This window comes from Leucopleurus acutus, assembly GCF_964270905.1.
Source record: "Leucopleurus acutus genome assembly, chromosome: 20".
In the NCBI taxonomy this organism is placed as follows: domain Eukaryota; kingdom Metazoa; phylum Chordata; class Mammalia; order Artiodactyla; family Delphinidae; genus Leucopleurus; species Leucopleurus acutus.
The window spans coordinates 17,463,516-17,481,566 of record NC_139162.1 but is presented as its reverse complement, the minus strand read 5'-3'; the positions used below and the strand labels follow the sequence as shown (position 1 = coordinate 17,481,566).

The window sequence follows — 18,051 nt, the reverse complement described above, 5'->3', positions numbered from 1 at the left end:
GAAGATACACGTAACTCTCTGTCTATATGTTTGAATGCATCAGAACTATAATTTTGGCACATTGCTTCCTACGTTTATGTTCTGGTAACAAAGTACACCATTCCTTAAGCATGTGTTCTCCTCCCATGTTTTTTTCATAAACAGGGTTCATAGTGAAATCACCCCCCACTAACCCCCAAATCCCTTCCCATATGTTTGCCAATTATGACATTTCTTTGTCATTCTTTTAACCACATCAGAGAGGGTTGGTACTCACGGCACACTGTCTCCGAAGAGTATCTGGAAGAACACACCTTTATGTACGTGCTGAAACATAGAAACATCTCTGTGTGGTTGTGCTCCTTCAGTCTTCCTTCTTGGATGTGGGAGAATGGTATTAACTTCTCTCTAACCTTTAAAAGTCTGCTCTTGTAGGTTTTGCTAAAATGCCCTTGGGTCAGAAAATTGTGTTGAGTTAATTGAATATGACTTTAGAATTCAGGTTCATCTGATTTGAGCCTTTCAGTTCACAGGTGAGGAAACTGATTGAGGATATTAGACATAATTTCAGTTATAATCAGCTTTAATAAAAAGGTTACTCAAATATTATGAAATATTTCCTCTTGTTCTACAAAGTCCATGTTTAGTATTCGTATGTATATAAATATATTTATTTACTTATTTATTTTATGATGGAATTAAAGGCTTAATGAATCTTGAACTTTAGGAACCACTGTATTTAAACAGTTAATTTCTGTTAATTTTGGACTAAAATCAGAGTAGACTTAAAGCAATCTGGTTGTTTGGAATTGGATTCCAGACTCATTGGAGAATAAAGAAGCATGCATATTAATCACTTGGTAAGGCTTTTGGTAGAATTCTGGATTTGAACTGCTCTCTTGTAACTAAAATCATATAGTATTGCAATTACTACTATACATGCCAAAGATGGAGAGCAGTCACTTCTCCTGACCAATCTTGCATGTAAATTAAAATGTGGGCAAGAACATAACCAGCCAAGATATGCCTGAACACCCACAGGGGTAAATTAAAGTCAATCATAAACTGTAGGAATTTCACCTAAGCATCTGTTAGATGCAGCACAGAGCTCTGGAGTGGAAATGAGAACGGGGGAGCTGTACACGGAGAGAATGGAAGGGTGAAGATGAAGGAAGGTTCTGTGTTAATAGAACCCTTTTCTTCTTAATTTTGTTAAATTAAAAATAACTTATTTGGCTTCTTTCCAAACTTGGCCAAGACACTTGGCTACAAGAGCAGTGCCTTAAAAAACTCTTTCATTTATAGCTGATTAAAAGTGGAGTCACTTTGGCATTTATTTGGCTCTTCATATTCTAAAGAGGATAAGCTTCCTTCTCTTTTCTTTCCTAGATTGCTCTTAAAACAGGGGTTGAGGTACTTAGTTAAAAGAAAGAGAGGGAGGGAGGGAGGCAGGGAGGAAGGAAGGAAGGAAACCATGTATATTTTAAAATTTTTATTGCTTATTACGAACTATTACAGTTTCAGTATATTATGGTCTTGATTCGTCTAGCCTCTCTCTCCCCCTCTCTTTCTTCTCTCTCTCGCTTACTACGTTGTCTGAGGCTCACTGTAGTTAGCACACACCAGTGCTTTTGGTTGTAAAAGAGGCTAAAAACTTTGAAATCTAGAGAATCCATTTATATGAACTAACCGATTTAATGTGGTTATAGATTAAACATCATAATACATATATTACTCTGTTTCGCTTTCACGTAAGCCTTTCAGATTACCTCCGCTTTTTTTTTTAAAATACTAAGTCTACATTTTTTTGTTCCATAAATCATTGGTATATGTGTGGATAAAGAAAGCATAAAAGACCGTGGAATTTTCTTGATAGAATTCAGTTATTTCTTGGCTACTGTAATGGAATATTTAAAAAGGCAACGTTGGACTTCCCTGGTGGCACAGTGGTTGAGAACCTGCCTGCCAATGCAGGAGACACGGGTTCGAGCCCTGGTCCAGGAAGACCCCACATGCCATGGAGCAACTAAGCCCCTGCACCACAACTACTGAGCCTGTGCTCTAGAGCCTGCGTACCACAACTACTGAGCCCGTGTGCATAGCCCATGCTCCACAACAAGAGAAGCCACTGCAATGAGAAGCCTCTGCACTGCAATGAAGAGTAGTCCCCGCTCGCCACAACTAGAGAAAAGCCCGCGTGCAGCAACAAAGACCCAACACAGCCAAAAATAAATTAATTAATTAATTAGTTTTTTTAAAAAAAGCTTTAAAAAGGCAATGTTGTAAAAAAATAAAAAAGGCAATGTTGTAAAAAAATAAAAAAGGCAACATTGTAAGTGAGATGCACACACAACCGTCATTACCATCCCAGCCTTCCAAATCTGCAAAACACTTGCTGTATTTCTCAAAGATTGACCGTAACATGTTTTAGCTAGCCTGACTCATTCTATTCAAGGAGAAATGTCCCAGATTGTTAACAACGGGGTCTCAAAGAAGTGTAGTAGTATATTAATAGGATTTATCTAAAACTTTTTATTAGAAGTTTTACTTGCCTGTAGGCGATTTCTTTCAGGTTTGGGGCATGTATTCATTTGCATGACAATGTTTTGGGTATATGAAATTAAAATTTATCTCATGGTCTGCTCTAAAATATCTAGGCCAGTATGTATGTAGGGTTTTTGGGAATCTTGGAGGTTACTGAAATCTGTAGCTACGTGTGCATACCCTGGCATATTATTGCATATTGGCAAAGATGATCTTTTGGGCAGCAGTAACTTATGCTAATGGGTTATTGTCCTCTGGCAGTAAGTTAGCAGGCTTTTTTGTACTATATAGCTAATTAATGAAATCCATAACTTCATTTGATATTTACATAAAGTGAATTTTAAAATTTAGTATCAGCTTTATTAAGGTATAATTCACATGCCATCCAGTTCACCTATTTAAGATGTATAAGTCAAGGGTAGTATATTCAGAGCTGTGCAACCATAATCACAAATTAATTTTGGAACATTTTCATCACTCCAAAAAGAAACCACGTAACCTTTAGCAGTCATTTTCCATTTCCCTCCAGCTCCTCTTCTCCCAGCCCTAGGAAACCATAATCTACTCTTCTGCCTCTCGGTTTGCCTATTCTGAACATTTCATGTAAATGGACTTTATATAATACATGGTCTTTAGTTTCTTTCAGTTCACGTAACATTTAAGGTTCATCAGTGTTGTCGCATGTATAAGTACCTTGTTACTTGTTACTGCCAGATTTTTGTTTTTAAGTTTATTTTGGTATTTTCTTTCCCCTAACTCCATTCTTGGTGTTTTCATTGTGAAATAAGCCCTAAGGTCTCTAATCGTAACTATTACGATTTCAGAGAGTAAACCAGTTCACTTCTCTAAGCCACAAAACAGTCATCTGCATGCTTTTGAGCATTTCCCAGTTGATCTCTATGTTACAAGACAGGAGTTTTTATTTTTTAACAGTGTTTTCACAAAATGTCATCTTAGCTACAGCCAGTGGCAAGCCACAGTGAACCAGGCTTACCATTGTGACTGCAAATTAGTTCATTGCAATATAGTTTGTACCAGTGGCTTTTTTTGTTTGTTTGTTTTTTACAAATAAAAAGAGTTTAGGTCATATTTCTCTATGCTTTCATTAGTGGTTCTTTACTAGGGAATACCTGTATATTATCAGAAAAAGAATTCCTAGTCCTCCCATCACATATGGATTTGTAAACATCAAATTGCATGAAAGATGAAGTTCTGTTATTAGCTTCAGAGTTTGCATGACTATTCGAGAAGATTTATATACTCTGTGTTAATCTTGTTTGTTTGTTTGTTTGTTTGTTTTTGACTATGCATCTTCTTCAGGACCCTCCGAAAAATAATACGTGCAAAAGGTTGGTATTCCCTTAATAGATTTCCTTATGCTCAACATACTGTGTGGCAAAGAGGTTCTTCCATAAATATACATGTGTAACATAACTTAGAGTACAGTTTGACAGCTCATTCTTTTTTGGTCAAAATTATTACAAATTCAGTAGTTCCTTTGCTTTAGAAAAATTAATTTTTACAGTTTTAGTCATCTGAGTAATCTCAAAAAAGTTCTTGCCTTGAGTAATTTTTAAATCTTGTTGTGACATAAATTAGAATCACATGTAGTAAGAGGTAAGTATGCATGGACAAGTGCTACTGCTAATTCAGGCCCACAGTCTCTGTAGCTCAGCCAAGCTATGCAACTTCCACTAAAAACTTAATCTCAAAAAAAACCCAAAAAACTTAATCTCATTTAATCCTTACAACTGCTCTGCACCTACCTTACATATTATAAATGTAATAATAAATGTAAAAATGTATTATTACATTTTACAGAAGAAAAAAATTGTGTATTGCAGTTATGTTCGGGAATGTGTGCTTCCTCAAAGGTTTACTTATCCCTTGCAGTAATGTTACTAACACAGTAGAATTAGCCCTGAAAGGTATACGTTTGTCATCCCTTAAGTGTCTCTGCTTGAGATAAGTGTAGAATCCTTGGCTTGTAAAAATTTATAGAGATTATATAGAGCTGTTTTATCTTCCTGAGATCCCACTTAAAGCATTTCATAGAGAGAGAGAAAATGTGTCTTTTTTTCCCATAAAAGTACCATGTCTTTTTTGTTTGAGGTGATGGACAGAATATTTTTAAAAAGTGGAAATTAAAGGAAACTGTTAGTAAATTCAGCTTTCTTAATATTAAGGATTTATGCTCATCCAAAAGCTCCATAAAGAATTTTGAAAATACAGGCCATAAACTTGCAGTAGACTTACACTACACTTAAAACTGACTAAAAATTACTATGTAGAATACATGAATAATTTTTACAAATCAATTAAAAAATAACTTAGTAGAATATGAGAAAAAGACTTAAACAAACACCTTACAGAAGAGGAAGCACAAATATAAGCATATGGGGAAAAAAGGTTTAATTTCATTTGTCATCAGAGGGATGCAGATTAAAATCATAGGGTATATTTCACACCTGCCAGATTGGTGAAAATTTTTAAAAATTCTAAAAATAGGAGGCGTTGTTTAGGAAGTGTATTACCAATAATCTTAGGCCCTCTTTAGGGTCTTAGGGAGACGTAAATGGGTACAGTCCCTGTGGAAAACAATTTGGCATTATCAAGTAAATTTGACAATATAATAACTTCTGACCCAGCAGTTGCATTTCTAGGGATATATACATACTCAGGAGAAATATGTGTACAAGTATACCAGTGAACACGTACTAGAATGCTCACAGCAACATTATTCAAGATAGTAAAATATTGGAAACAACCCAAATAACTATTCATTAGTAAAATGAATGAATTCATTCTGGGATATTCATATAGTGGAATACTTCAAAGCAATAAAAATAACTGAGTCACAACTACGTGCAATAACCTGAATAAATCTAAATGAAGAGAATTGTGTATTATGGCCAGGAAGTTGTTGAATCTGTATCTCCTTTGGTGCAGTATAGGTGCATTTCCTCTGGTTCTGTTCTCAGTGGCCGTAAAGTTACAAAGGATTATATGAGGATTGGTGGTCAACCATTCTCAGTCTTGTGCACTGAAGACTTTATTTTCTGTGTTTTGAACTCTTTTGTCCCTTGTGGCTGCTCTGGAAGATATCTGAATTCATTACTCTCCTGGGGAGATTACTTTTTAAGTTACCCTGTGCCATATTGCTGTTGTACATACTGACCAACTTGCTTGTGTCTTTAAACTTGTCCAGAATTTAGGCAAAGAGAATCATTTTTATTATTGAACCTCAGCTGGCTTTTTGGGCTTCAAAGCCTTTTAATACCTAGACTGCATATGTCATAAGTGGAGGGGCAGCCAGGTCATTTGGATCATGGAAGAATTATACCTTAAAACTAGCAGAGCTAATAAGCTCTGTTAGAGAAGAAGGATCTTTTCAGCTGTGTGGCTTGCGGGATCTTAGTTCTCCAACCAGGGATTGAACCTGGGCCACCGCAGTGAAAGCGCAGAGTCTTAACCGCTGGACCATCAAGGAAATCCCCAGGAAGGATTATTTTAAGGAGAATAATGACTGTCCTGAAACTCTGAGGAAAATTTTTTTACAGGACTTTTTAAGCCAACTACCGTTTATTTAACTTTATTAGAACTATCAGTATGTTGTGTGTGTGCATGTGTGTGTGTCCTTATTAGTGTCTGAACTTAAGTAGGGATTAAGAGGATGGGAATCAGGATAGGAATCAGACTGCTTGACCAACTTCCCTTTGTGATTTTGGGTGCAAAGCTTGTATTTCATATATAAAATGAGAATAATAATACCTATTTCATAGGATTGTTGTGAGGATTAAATTTTAAAAATACATGTGGGGCAGATATAATATTCAACAGTTGTATCATTGGTTCTAAATTTATAATTATATACATAAAATGGTACTTTTTCATGCTCAAAGATGTTAATTGTAGAATATGTGAAAAAGCATAAAGAAAAATTTAAACTCTCCATAATCCTGTAACCCAGAAATAACCACTTTATGTCTTTGTGAAAATACATATACTGAGGTGTGTATGTATATATATTTTTGGTATTACACCATACATTCCATTTTTAATCCTTTTAAAATTATTGTTTAACTTCAATCCAGATCTTTGGATTTTTTTATTTCCCCAAATAAAATTCTTTGCTATAAAATGTGAAAAATGTTTAAAATATTAAAATGTGAATGTTGAAAGATAGGGTACATTTGATATGAAATGTTCACAATTTTATTGCTTCTCCCCCCTACCCTCCCCCCCCAAACGTCTAGCTACTGGTCGTATTGGATCTTCCCCATCGTAGGTGCTATTCTCTTAGGTTTTCTGTATCGTTACTACATGGCGGAGAGCAAGTCCTCCTGAGGAGACCTTGTTGAAGTCTGGAAAGCACATCTACTTGGGAGTGAGAACTAGACACTTGTTTGGAGGCTGCAGCGGTGCCCTCTTCTCGAATCCTGCCAATTGTATTCTTCTCCCTCGGACCCCAGACTGTTGGCCAGACATCCGCCTCAGCCCTGGGGCCAGTGTCCAAGTCATTTCTCAGAGCCTTACTCTCAAAGCACCTGCTCATTGTGTCCTTGCCTTTGTTTCCTCTCTTTACTCTTTTCCACGAGCACCTTTATGTTTCAGAACTTTCTTTTATATTTATAGTCTACGGATTCTAGTGACATTGCCCTTTGGTAAAATTGCCTGCTTCCCAATACTTTGAATGCACATTAGACATACTTAACAGGGCATCACACTCTGGTTTTGAAGCTTTTCTTTTTCCCTTTTTCTTCTAAGTAAATATTATTTTAAAAATTATGACTTAATTATCATAAGAGGTTTAATTCATGAAGTCAGGTTGCACACCTGCGACTTAAAACACAACTGCAGAATGATCTTGTTCCTTGTTTTTATTTGTTAAAACTGAGTGTAGCAGGGAACCCTTACCACCTCCTAAGGCCACCAAATGGTGCTGGGCAGAACTCTGCTTCCCTTTTGTTTATGGGGAGTGGAGAGAAACAGGGAGAGGAAGAGATGAATTGGGGTGATAGAGTGAATTCACAGTAATCTTTCTTTTGAAAAATATTGAAAAACACTACTTTTAGGACAGGAGTTTAGAAAAAGCACCAAAAACTTTATCCTTTACTTTGGCACCAGTTCCTAGCCATCTTTTTTCTTTTCTTTTTTTTTTTTAAACCCCTTACCATCTTGTATTGGTAAAATATAAATTTGTAAGTATGTGTTTAGAGCTTTACAGTTTTTTTGAAGGATTTTGCTCTTTTTTTGTTTATCAACTGGCAATTTTTTATTCCCCTTTTTACAGAAGAGACTCCAAATTGATCACAAGTACAGTATTTAATCTTCTGTTTGCCCCAGTAAAATAACTCCCGTGGTAAAGCGGCATTCAGAGGGGGTAGATCAGGACAAGAGAATGTTTTCCATTTCATGTGTATTTTACCTCCATGGCTCCAATTTGTGGTTTTGTTGTTTTTTCCACTGAGAATAAAAAACTGGTAGTTTTTTTTTTTTTTTTTCCTCAGATGACTGTTTCATTGAGGAGAAGGTTATTATTTAGAGTTATGTTACTGTTTCTCCTTGGTTCGGACTTTCTCTGGTGTATCTGACTGCTTTTCTCCCCCCCGTGGAAGCACCTGAGGAGGCCGTCCACTGGGAGTTTTCTGCCGACAACTGTGGTGATTTTTCTTCCCATCCTTTGAGGATGACCAGTCTACTCTGAGCCATCGTCACATGCAGCAGGAAGCAGCATGGTCCAGGAGGGACCATGGGCACTGCTCTGTATCCTCCCCTATTCCTGCTTGCCAGGCACTTGACAGGACAGGAAGCTACACAGCACACCAGTGTCTGCCCATGCAAACTATTTAAGAAAAAGTTCAACCCAGGTCTTGTATCCTGTGATTTAGCAGTTGAGTGAATTCACAATTTGTAAAAATCATGTTAACCTGCTAATTGCACACTTGGTTATGACATTATGGAGAAATTTTAGGGGCTTTCTGGCTGACTTTTATATGTCAGGGATATGGGTAAATTTTTTAAACATATCTTTTTTTTTTTTTGATGTGGCCCATCTTTTAAAGTCTTTATTGAATTTGTTACAATATTGCTTCTGTTTTATGTTTTGGTTTTTTGGCCACAAGGCATGTGGGATCTTGGCTCCCCGACCAGGGATCGAACCTGCACCCCCTGCTTGGAAGGTGAAGCCTCAACCACTGGACCGCCAGGGAAGTCCCTAAAACTTATATCTTTAGAAAATGTTTTGTATGTATTGTAAGATGCCAGTGTAAGACAATTTTTTGAAAGAAAAATCTTTGGTATTGTGTAACAGAGGTGGTGTGACTTGATGCTCCTCTAGGAAGGCAAGGAAGGGTTGCCTTGAATGAGAATTGATATATAATTGCTGTAATCATTAAGTTGCATGATCACATGGGCCCACACTGGGGTAGAAAAGAAGAACAAAGGAGTATTGAGGAGCTGGAAAGGGAACATTCAAGCTAAAACTAAGCCAGAAGATAACTTGGGTCAATTAAAAGTGCGTTGGCAGTCCCCAAAATTGAATGAAAAACATCTGGCTTAGAAGAAATGTTAAAGAACGATCTTCTTAAGTAAAATTTGTGTTTTTTTGATATTTTTAGGGTAAAGACCAATGCAAAAGGTATGTTTTTCTATTTCATATTGGTTGTCTTTTCCTGTTTATATCTGGACTTGTTTTTGTTCAGAGCCAGAGGAAAAGATTTTCAGACTTTGTCACCATCCATGAAATCCATCCAATACCCAGGGCTTCTTTTGATCTCCTGCTAATATCGTGTCACTTTGTATTATAAAAACCACTTTTGGGTCCATTTACTATTATTCTGCTGCCTACATAAACAACCAGGTAGAGCTTGTGTGAGTTTGCAGAGGTTTTTTTCTAAACAATAAAATAATATAGTATGTTAACCGAATCCATCAAAAAGCACTTTTGTTTTAAGAAGTAGACAGGAATTCTCGAAACAGTTTCGACATTGGTGGGTCGTGAAAACCCCTCTGGAGAGACAGTGGAGCCAGTCCCTGTTGGCCAGCCGGGCCTCCTGGGATGTCTCTGGGGTGTTTGGTTGTTTATTCCCAAGGAAGGCTCACTGCTGCTGCTCACCATACTGTACACATAATGGCTGGAGAACACAAGAGGAGGAGATGGGGGGAAATTAGTGCCCCCAAAATAGGGATGTTAGTGCTGGGTCCCAAAATTTCCTGCCCCTGTCTCTCAGGAATTGGTTTTGGTTTCCAAATGACTTACATTTGTAAAGACAGGAACGTGGTACGGATAAAGTTTATACTGTGTTTAGTTCTAATTTGACCACTTAAGCAGCAACAAAAATGCATTGGAACCTATAATTTGAGCCGTAAAGTTCTTTCAACCGTTGTCACAAATCCACATGTTGTGAAATAAGAATATTGTTGAGTATATACTCAGTTCCCAAGTGAAGCAATGAAAAATGCTTTACAGGCCAGATATATCATTACTTACATAGTATCTCATGCTTAAAATCTTAACTGATGCCTATCTGATTAAATTCCATTTTAGAAATGCAGAACTTTAATGTTCATTACTTCCTTCTCCAGGAGGAATGGATTCAGACATGTCTGAACAGGAGATTGATCTTTTTTTTTTTTCTTTTCTTTTTTTAACCATCTCGTTCTTTTGCCAAATACCACAGAAGTAATGGGAAGTTTAGTCACATTTGATGGTTGTACCCTGGAAGAGCTTGGGTTTAGAATTTGTGGGGGTGATCTCAAAGGGAGGTTTCAAGAAGCAGAGAGGTATTTGTCAAGTCACCTACCCTACATCTAGCATCCCACTCATGAATTTTAGGAGCTGCTTTGTGCCTACACTTATATTCTACATTTGCTATTTAGGCAAAACATTATTATGATTATTTAATTTCCTTTTGACTTCACCCTCTGAGCGAGTAATATTAACATTCCTTTTGTGTATTCAGTAATGAAGTTTGTTTACCTATTTTATTTCAGCATATTTTGAATAAAGATCTTTGTCTCTTTCTGCTGGAATGTGCACACAGTGAATGTTTGTTAGAACTACACACAATAAAGATACTGTTTTCCTTTTCTCTCCCTGACTACAGTTATTTATTTTTTTTTTACATTTATTTAGCTTTGCTCTTATATTTTATTTTTTGGCTGCGTTGGGTCTTCGTTGCTGTGTGCAGGCTTTCTCTAGTTGTGGCGAGTGGGAGCTACTGTTCGTTGCAGTGCACAGGCTTCTCATTGCGGTGGCTTCTTTTGTTGCAGAGCACCGGCTCTAGGCGCGCGAGCTTCAGTAGTTGTGACATGTGGGCTCAGTAGTTGTGGCTCGTGGGCTCTATAGTGCAGGCTCCATAGTTGTGGCACACGGGCTTAGTTGCTCCACGGCATGTGGGATAGTCCTGGACCAGGGCTAGAACCCGTGTCCCCTACATTGACAGGCGGATTCTTAACAACTTTGCCACCAGGGAAATCCCTACAGTTATTTAAAAAAAAAAAAATTTTTTTTTTTTTTTTTTTTAAGTAGAAATGTTGGTCCTGTAATTCTCAGGTGTTCTGGAAGAAAAGAATTTGAGAAGCATAAAAGTCACCTGTATCTATGCTACTACTGGGTTTAGTATAACTGGATGGGGAGTTCTGCAGTTTTCAGGATTCTTACTGCTGCTCTTTCCTTGACGTGAGTTGCGCGTTTGATAATCCTGAGAGGCAGAAATCAAGACTTTTGCTGTATTAATGGATGTGAAGTGGCAACCAGGTAGACAGGTTGGGAGTTCTGTTTTTACTGAAACCATCTGGTAAAGAGAAGCCAGTTCAAGGTAATAATATGTTGTTATCTGTAATGCCAGTCTTCAAATGGTTGTTTTTCTTGGAAACAGCTAAACTGTTGGGGAAAATTAAACATTGAGATCGAAGTTCTAGTGACTATGTTAATAAAACAAGGTAAATAAGCCATTTGTATAATTACCTTTAAAACATACTGATAGCATTCTAACATAACCAATGAGACATCGTTCCTTAGGGCTTGGTTATTTCACTATCACGTGAATTGAGGATTGCTAACAGGAAAGAAAAGTCCCATTCTTATTACTAGTGTTTGAATCTAATGTTTAACCTTCAATCATAATAATTCACATCACTCTTCCTGATGCTGAGTATTTAGCAGGTACTTGACAGATCCTGGTTGATTCCTGAAAACTTGAGGTCGAAGATTGTCATTTCAACTATGTAAATTTAAGGTAAGAAACACCTTACCTTAAATTAAGAAACAAATGCTGTTTGTTACAAGTGTGACAAGTGGCATTTTTGATCCATCAGTGCCAGTCTCAGAGCCGTTTCCTATTGTTTGTTCCTGGTTCTAATCTCTGTGACTGAAACACCATGGACCTGGAAAGAGAAAAATTTTTAAACCCAGGTTCCTGAATTTCATTTTTCTTTAGAGAAGCTTACTTTTGGGATCTTTTTTTTTCTAGTTTCCTCATCGAAGTTTTTCAGAAAAGGAGGTGGCATTACTTACAAAACAATAGGATGATGTCCACAATAAAAATGAATCTTCTCACAAACCTGCCCACTCTGATTTATTACCCAAGAAATCTAATAAGGAGCAGCACAGGAAAATGAGCTTTCTAAGACTTCCAATGTGACCCGCTTTTTCTTTTCTGAATCTTTTGTTTTAGGTGTTTTTTGTTTGTTTTTAGTTTTTGGATTTTTCCTACACTCATTCTGCTCCATCTTGCCCCTTTAAACTGTATACTCTGTCTCATGGTTTACTAATAAGTGACGCCTTAGCCACGCTTCTCTTCATTTTTAAGTATTATGGTCCAAAAATGTACCCACTAGCCTGTTGTGGAAAACATTTGGAAGAAATTAAGCTGATTTGTTTTTAAGCCAGACCATGCATGTAAACTAGTGCAGTTCTGTTTGAACATCTTTATTAACCTTCATTTAGGGTTAAAAGTCTACCACTGGACCTTTCATGTATGAGTCAGTAAATTTGCTTTTTGTCTTAAGCTAGTTCAGATTTAGTTTCTAAAACATATCCTAACTACAGTGGCCTCTGCAGCTTACCTGACCTTAAAATGCCTGCCTTGGTAACAAAGGGTTCTGCCTCTCCAGGTATACCTAAGCCCTCATAGGGCAGAGACTCATTTTTTTTATTCTGTGCTAAGTCTCTTTGCAAAGAAGAAATATTCTTTACTTTAAAAAGATACACACATTATTTTTGTCATAGAATAAGATACATAAGTAAGGAACCTATTTAAGCTAACAGGTAAAAGGGAACTTAACTTGTTATGAATCAGTTATGAATGAGCATCTGATGGAACTCAGGGTTAGGAAGCACAACTGGACCTCATGAGAACTAGGACCAGGAATCAGAAGACCAATAGGAATCAAGGTGGCTACGTTAGTTTCCAGTCCAAACCTCTTATGGAAATTCTTAGAAGTGAGAATGTAATTGGCTAGACAGTGTCAAGAGTATCCATTTCTGATCCCATCAAGGGCAGGGGGACCCATTCCTCAGCTTTGAATGGCGGGGTGGATCATAGGGGAAGCAGATACCCAAGGCAGATGCTATTATCACATACTTTGTGTATTTTGTTTAAGTGTCTTCATTAATGGACTATACAACCTCTGGAGGAAGCGTCTTTGCATCCCTCAGGGTGCCCTGCTTTATGCTGGGCCATAGGAAGGGCTAAGCAGATTCAGTATGGTTTATCATGCTGTGTCTGAACAAACAACCTATCCAAATTTGTTGAATTATCTGGGACTCCTAAGTAGAATTCTGAGATGAATCCCAATGCTGCCCACATCACTAACAACCGAAAAACCTCATTGACTCCTGCATCCCCACAAACCCATTCTGTTTTCTCTGTAAATAAATTCAGCTGCCAGTGTTTATTGGTTTCATAGAAATATTTTAAATGAACTTTAATTTTTAGAGCAGTTTTAAATTTAGAAAAATTATGACAATAATACAGAGAGTTCCCATAAACTTAGCACCCAGTTTCCCCTATTGCTAGCATCTTAAACATTAGTGTGGTACATTGGTTACAGTTAATGAACCAGTATCAGTACATTATTATCAAAGTCCACAATTTATTCATACTTCCTCAGTTTTTACCTAATGTCTTTTTTTCTGTTCTTCTTTTACACTTAGTCACCATGTTTTCTTTGCCTCCTCTTGACTGTGACAGTTGCTCGGACTCTTGTTTGTGATGACCTTGACTATTTTGAGGAGTATTGGTCAGGTACACCGTAGGATGCCCTCAATTGGAACTTGATATTTTTCTTATAATTAGACTGAGGTTATAGGTTCGGTTGGGGTGGGGGAAGCCTCTAGATGTAATTTGTTGTTATTGCATCGTATCAAGGGTATATACTATCAATACGATTTATGAGACTGACCGTGATCAAAAGGATGAGGTAGTGTTTATTAGGGTTTTTTTTGCTGTTGACGTATAGTTGATTTACAATATTGTGTTAGTTTGTAGGTGTACAGCAAAATGATTATATATATATATATATATATATATATATATATATATATATATTCTGTTTTCCGATTCTTTTCCATTATAGATGTTTATTAGGTTTCTTTTCTATAAAGTTACTCTTTGAAAGGAACTTTCCATACTGTTTCGTATTAGGAGGAAGTTACTATGGGCAGCCCACACTTAAGGAGTAGGGAGTTTCGCTCCACCTCCTTGAGGGTGGGGTATCTACATAAACTATTTGGAATTCTTCTGTATGGGAGATTGGTTCATAGAATTTTTTTTTTAAGTTCTCATCACAAGAAAAAAATTTTTATAACTGTGTGGTGATAGATGTTAACTAAACTTATTGTGGTAATCATTTTGCAACATATACATATATCAAATCATGATGTACACCTAAAACTAATACAATGTTATATGTCAATTATTAGCTATCTATTTTATACATATTAGTGTGTATATGTCAGTCCCAATCTCCCAATGCATTCCACCACCCACCCCCTGCTTTCCCTCCTTGATGTCCGTATATTTGTTCTCTATATCTGTGTGTCTATTTCTGAGTTGCAAACCGGTTCATCTGTACCATTTTTCGGTTCATAGAATTTTATACTTAATAAATATTGATGGTTTTTGACCACCCTCCAAAAAATAACAGTAAGGGGCTTCAGATTGAACATAGTAGTTTGACAAACTTATCTCTGTTCCCTTCCAAAAGCCACATAAATGATGAGAGTAAGGAATAAACAAAGATACAAAGTGAATAAGAGAGTACACCTCTGTCAATGAAAGATCTCAGGAAATTTTTGGAAGATCGAAGGCCAATAAACTGAGATGATCTTGATGTGAGATTACAAGGCAAAGCTGAGGGCCATGGTGAGTGGGGATTAAGTGGAATTTCATACTCATTGCTGAGATAACTCCCCACCTGCACCCCCTTGGCTTGTAGAATACTAACAGTCAAGAGTATATCCCCAGGCAGCGGTTAGGAAGGTTTCTCTCTGGAGAAACCCACCAGTTCTAGAGAAAAGGTCAACAGCTACTGACACCTGGTGGCTTCCACAAGGTCACCTGGCAGTGAAATCCTTCAATAAGCTCTTCGGATGCAAAGCATGCAAAAAGGTTTTTAGTGCCTTCCTTAACAGTTAAATATAAACAGATAGCCAAGGGCTATCAACCATTTTTGGAAGCTTTAGTACAAAAGATAGAGATCAAAACAAATAGGAAAAAGAGGAAGAAATAATGCAGAAGAAAAGAAAACAAAACTTGCAACTTCAGAGAGATGATATTGTATCCATGAATACAAACCAAGGATGCTATTTAAAAAGGAACAGAGGATAAGAATTCTAGAAATTACAAATTTGAGGCTACTAGTGAATGCTAAAATAGTAGGCAAAAGCTTAAGAAGAAACGATATTTACATAGAGTATCTCCCCCAAAGCATTTACTAGTTACAAAGAGAAAAGCAGTAATTTTAGTGAAGAAAGCTGGCTGACTTAACCTAGTTGGTCAGGTTTAACATCATCAGTAATAAATAACACATCAACATCATGTACCCTTGAAATGATGCACTGAGAAGAACATATCCTGTCTATTGTATTCCCCAAAATTCGTAACCTCAATCTAATCATGACAAAATATCAGACAGACCCAGATTGATGGACACTCTGCAAAACCCTCAACCAGTATTCTCCAAAAGTGTCAAGGGTCATGAAAGACACGGAAAGACTGAAGAACTGTCACATACTGGAGGAGACTAAGGAGACATGACCACCAAATACAGTGTGGGATCCTGGATTAGATCCAGAAAAAGGACATTAGTGGAATGACTTGTGACATGCAAATGAAGTCTGTACTTCATGGCATTGTTGCAACATTAATTTCTTAGTTTTGATAATTGTACTTTGATTATGTAAGATGTTAACATTAGGGGACTACCTGTGCAAGTCTTTGTAAGCCTAAAATTATTCCAAAATAAAGTCTTTTAATGAGAGCAGAAATAAAAAAAAGAAAGCAGTAGAAGAGATGGAAAATAAAAAAGAGGAAATCTCCCACAAGGTAGAACAAAAATGAAAAGATGGGAAATGAGAGGTTATACAAGGAGATACCCATCTCAATTAAGAGGACATCTAGAAGTGAAAAATGAAGAAACTATTGCAGAAATAATACAAGAAAACATGCCAAGGAATTCCCTGGTGATCCAGTGATTAGGACTCGGCACTTTCACTGCCAGTGGTCCAGGTTCGATCCCTGGTCGGGGAGCTAAGATCCCGCAAGCCAAGAGGTGTGGCCAAAAAATAAATAAAAGTAAAGAAAACATCTCAGAACAAACTATGATTTTTGAGGTTGAAATGACTGAGTGCTCAACACAATAATGAAAAATGACTCTTACCGAGGCATATCATTGTGGAATTTCAGAACAGAAGGGATAAGAAAATCCAAAACCACTGACCATGGCCACATCTTGGATCATCTTGAAATCACCTTGGAACATTAAAGAAATACTAATATCTGACCCTGCCACAGAACAATGAAAACAAAAGCTCTGTTTCAGGGGAACCTGATGCATGGTGAGGGTTGAGAACCATGGTCTTAAAAACTCCCAAAGAGAAAAAGTAGATCACTTTGGAAGAATCAGGAAGTGATATCACAACTTCTCAACAGCAGCATTGTAAATAAGAACCCAGTGGAACAATGCTTTCTGAAAGAAAGTGCCTTCTAAGCTAGAATTCTGGATACTTAAGAAATCTCTTGTTCATGAAAATTAAAAATATCACCCATAAGTCTGTTCAGAGGCTTGGGCTTTTTCTAAATGAGATTTTTTTTTTTTTAAGCAGATGTACCCAGTCATTTTCTGTATCTGCTGTGCATATTCCTTCCAAGTTATTCTTTCTTAAGCACATTCTTTATTCAAGAATTGCCTAGTTTTCAATATCTTCTATGATTTGACCCAATACTACCTCCCTAGACAATCTGCTCTCAGCCGGCCACTCCTCCTACTGTCTTCTGCTTCCACCTTGCCCTTTCCTGTCTCTTGTACCCTTCAGAGTTCTTTTCCATGAGCTGTAATATCCAACTTACACCCCCACCCATCCCAAATGGGTTTTGTCCTGAGTTTTTTTTTTCTTTTTGGTCCTGAGTTTTGATTGCAGTTGACTAGACTGTTTGCTTGTAGCACTGCGTGTTTTTTTTTTTAACATCTTTATTGGAATATAATTGCTTTACAATGTTGTGTTAGTTTCTGCTGTATGACAGAGTGAATCAGGTAAATGTATACATATATCCCCATATCCCCTCCCTCTTGCACCCTCCCAATCCCACCCCTCTAGGTGGTCACAAAGCACCGGGCTGATCTCCCTATGTAGCACCGTGTTTGATCCAAGCTCAGTGGGAAGTGGAGCCACACTGGCAAGCATGAAGAGTGGCAGTGGATAGGCAGCATATTTATCATGGTGGTCAAGCTGAATCATACCTGGACTGCAAAGTCCAACCCAAGTCTCACTTTCTCCATGAAACCTCACTCCAGTTCACTATTCACTATTCCCTTCTCTGAGTGCCTGGCACACACTTATGGCCATTTTCATTCTTTGGCACCAGACGAGTCCCTCTGTTAATCTTCCCAGCTAGAGTGGAGTGTCTTTGAGGACAGAGATTGGGCAGTTACTGGGCATTATTTTGTGTTTCTCCACTGTACCTAGTACAGTGCTCTAACACAGTAGATGCTCAGAATACATTTGACTGGTTGGTGGAGTAATAGTGAAGTGGAAAATGTGCCCTCTGCAGGTATGGAAGGAAAAGAGCATTCCTCTTAAAATCTCTACAACCTTGATATGATTTTTATGGAGCAAATTAACAGAGGCTTTTTCCTAACATTTCATGTCCCCATTAGAAGATCCTTGACTGTATTGGGTCTTGGCATCATGACATATTCAACTTCTTTCAAAATGGCCTAACCTGTACCAAAAAGCAAACTGGGGTAATATTGGATTATAAATAAGATACATTCCCAGTTGACATAAAAGGGAATAGTAAA

The 18,051-nt window shown here is 37.3% G+C and overlaps 1 protein-coding gene across 1 annotated transcript in view; it reads left to right on the top strand.

The window, feature by feature from the left end:
- Positions 1 to 10,625, top strand: part of CYB5B (cytochrome b5 type B) — a 32,316-nt gene extending 21,691 nt beyond the window's left edge. Inside the window, exons 4-5 of the mRNA XM_082863380.1 lie at positions 3,844 to 3,872; positions 6,780 to 10,625. Of these exons, the coding sequence (XP_082719506.1) occupies positions 3,844 to 3,872; positions 6,780 to 6,870 (120 nt within the window). The 3' untranslated portion in view covers positions 6,871 to 10,625. The remainder of the gene's footprint in view (positions 1 to 3,843; positions 3,873 to 6,779) is intronic.
- Positions 10,626 to 18,051: the final 7,426 nt, after the last annotated feature.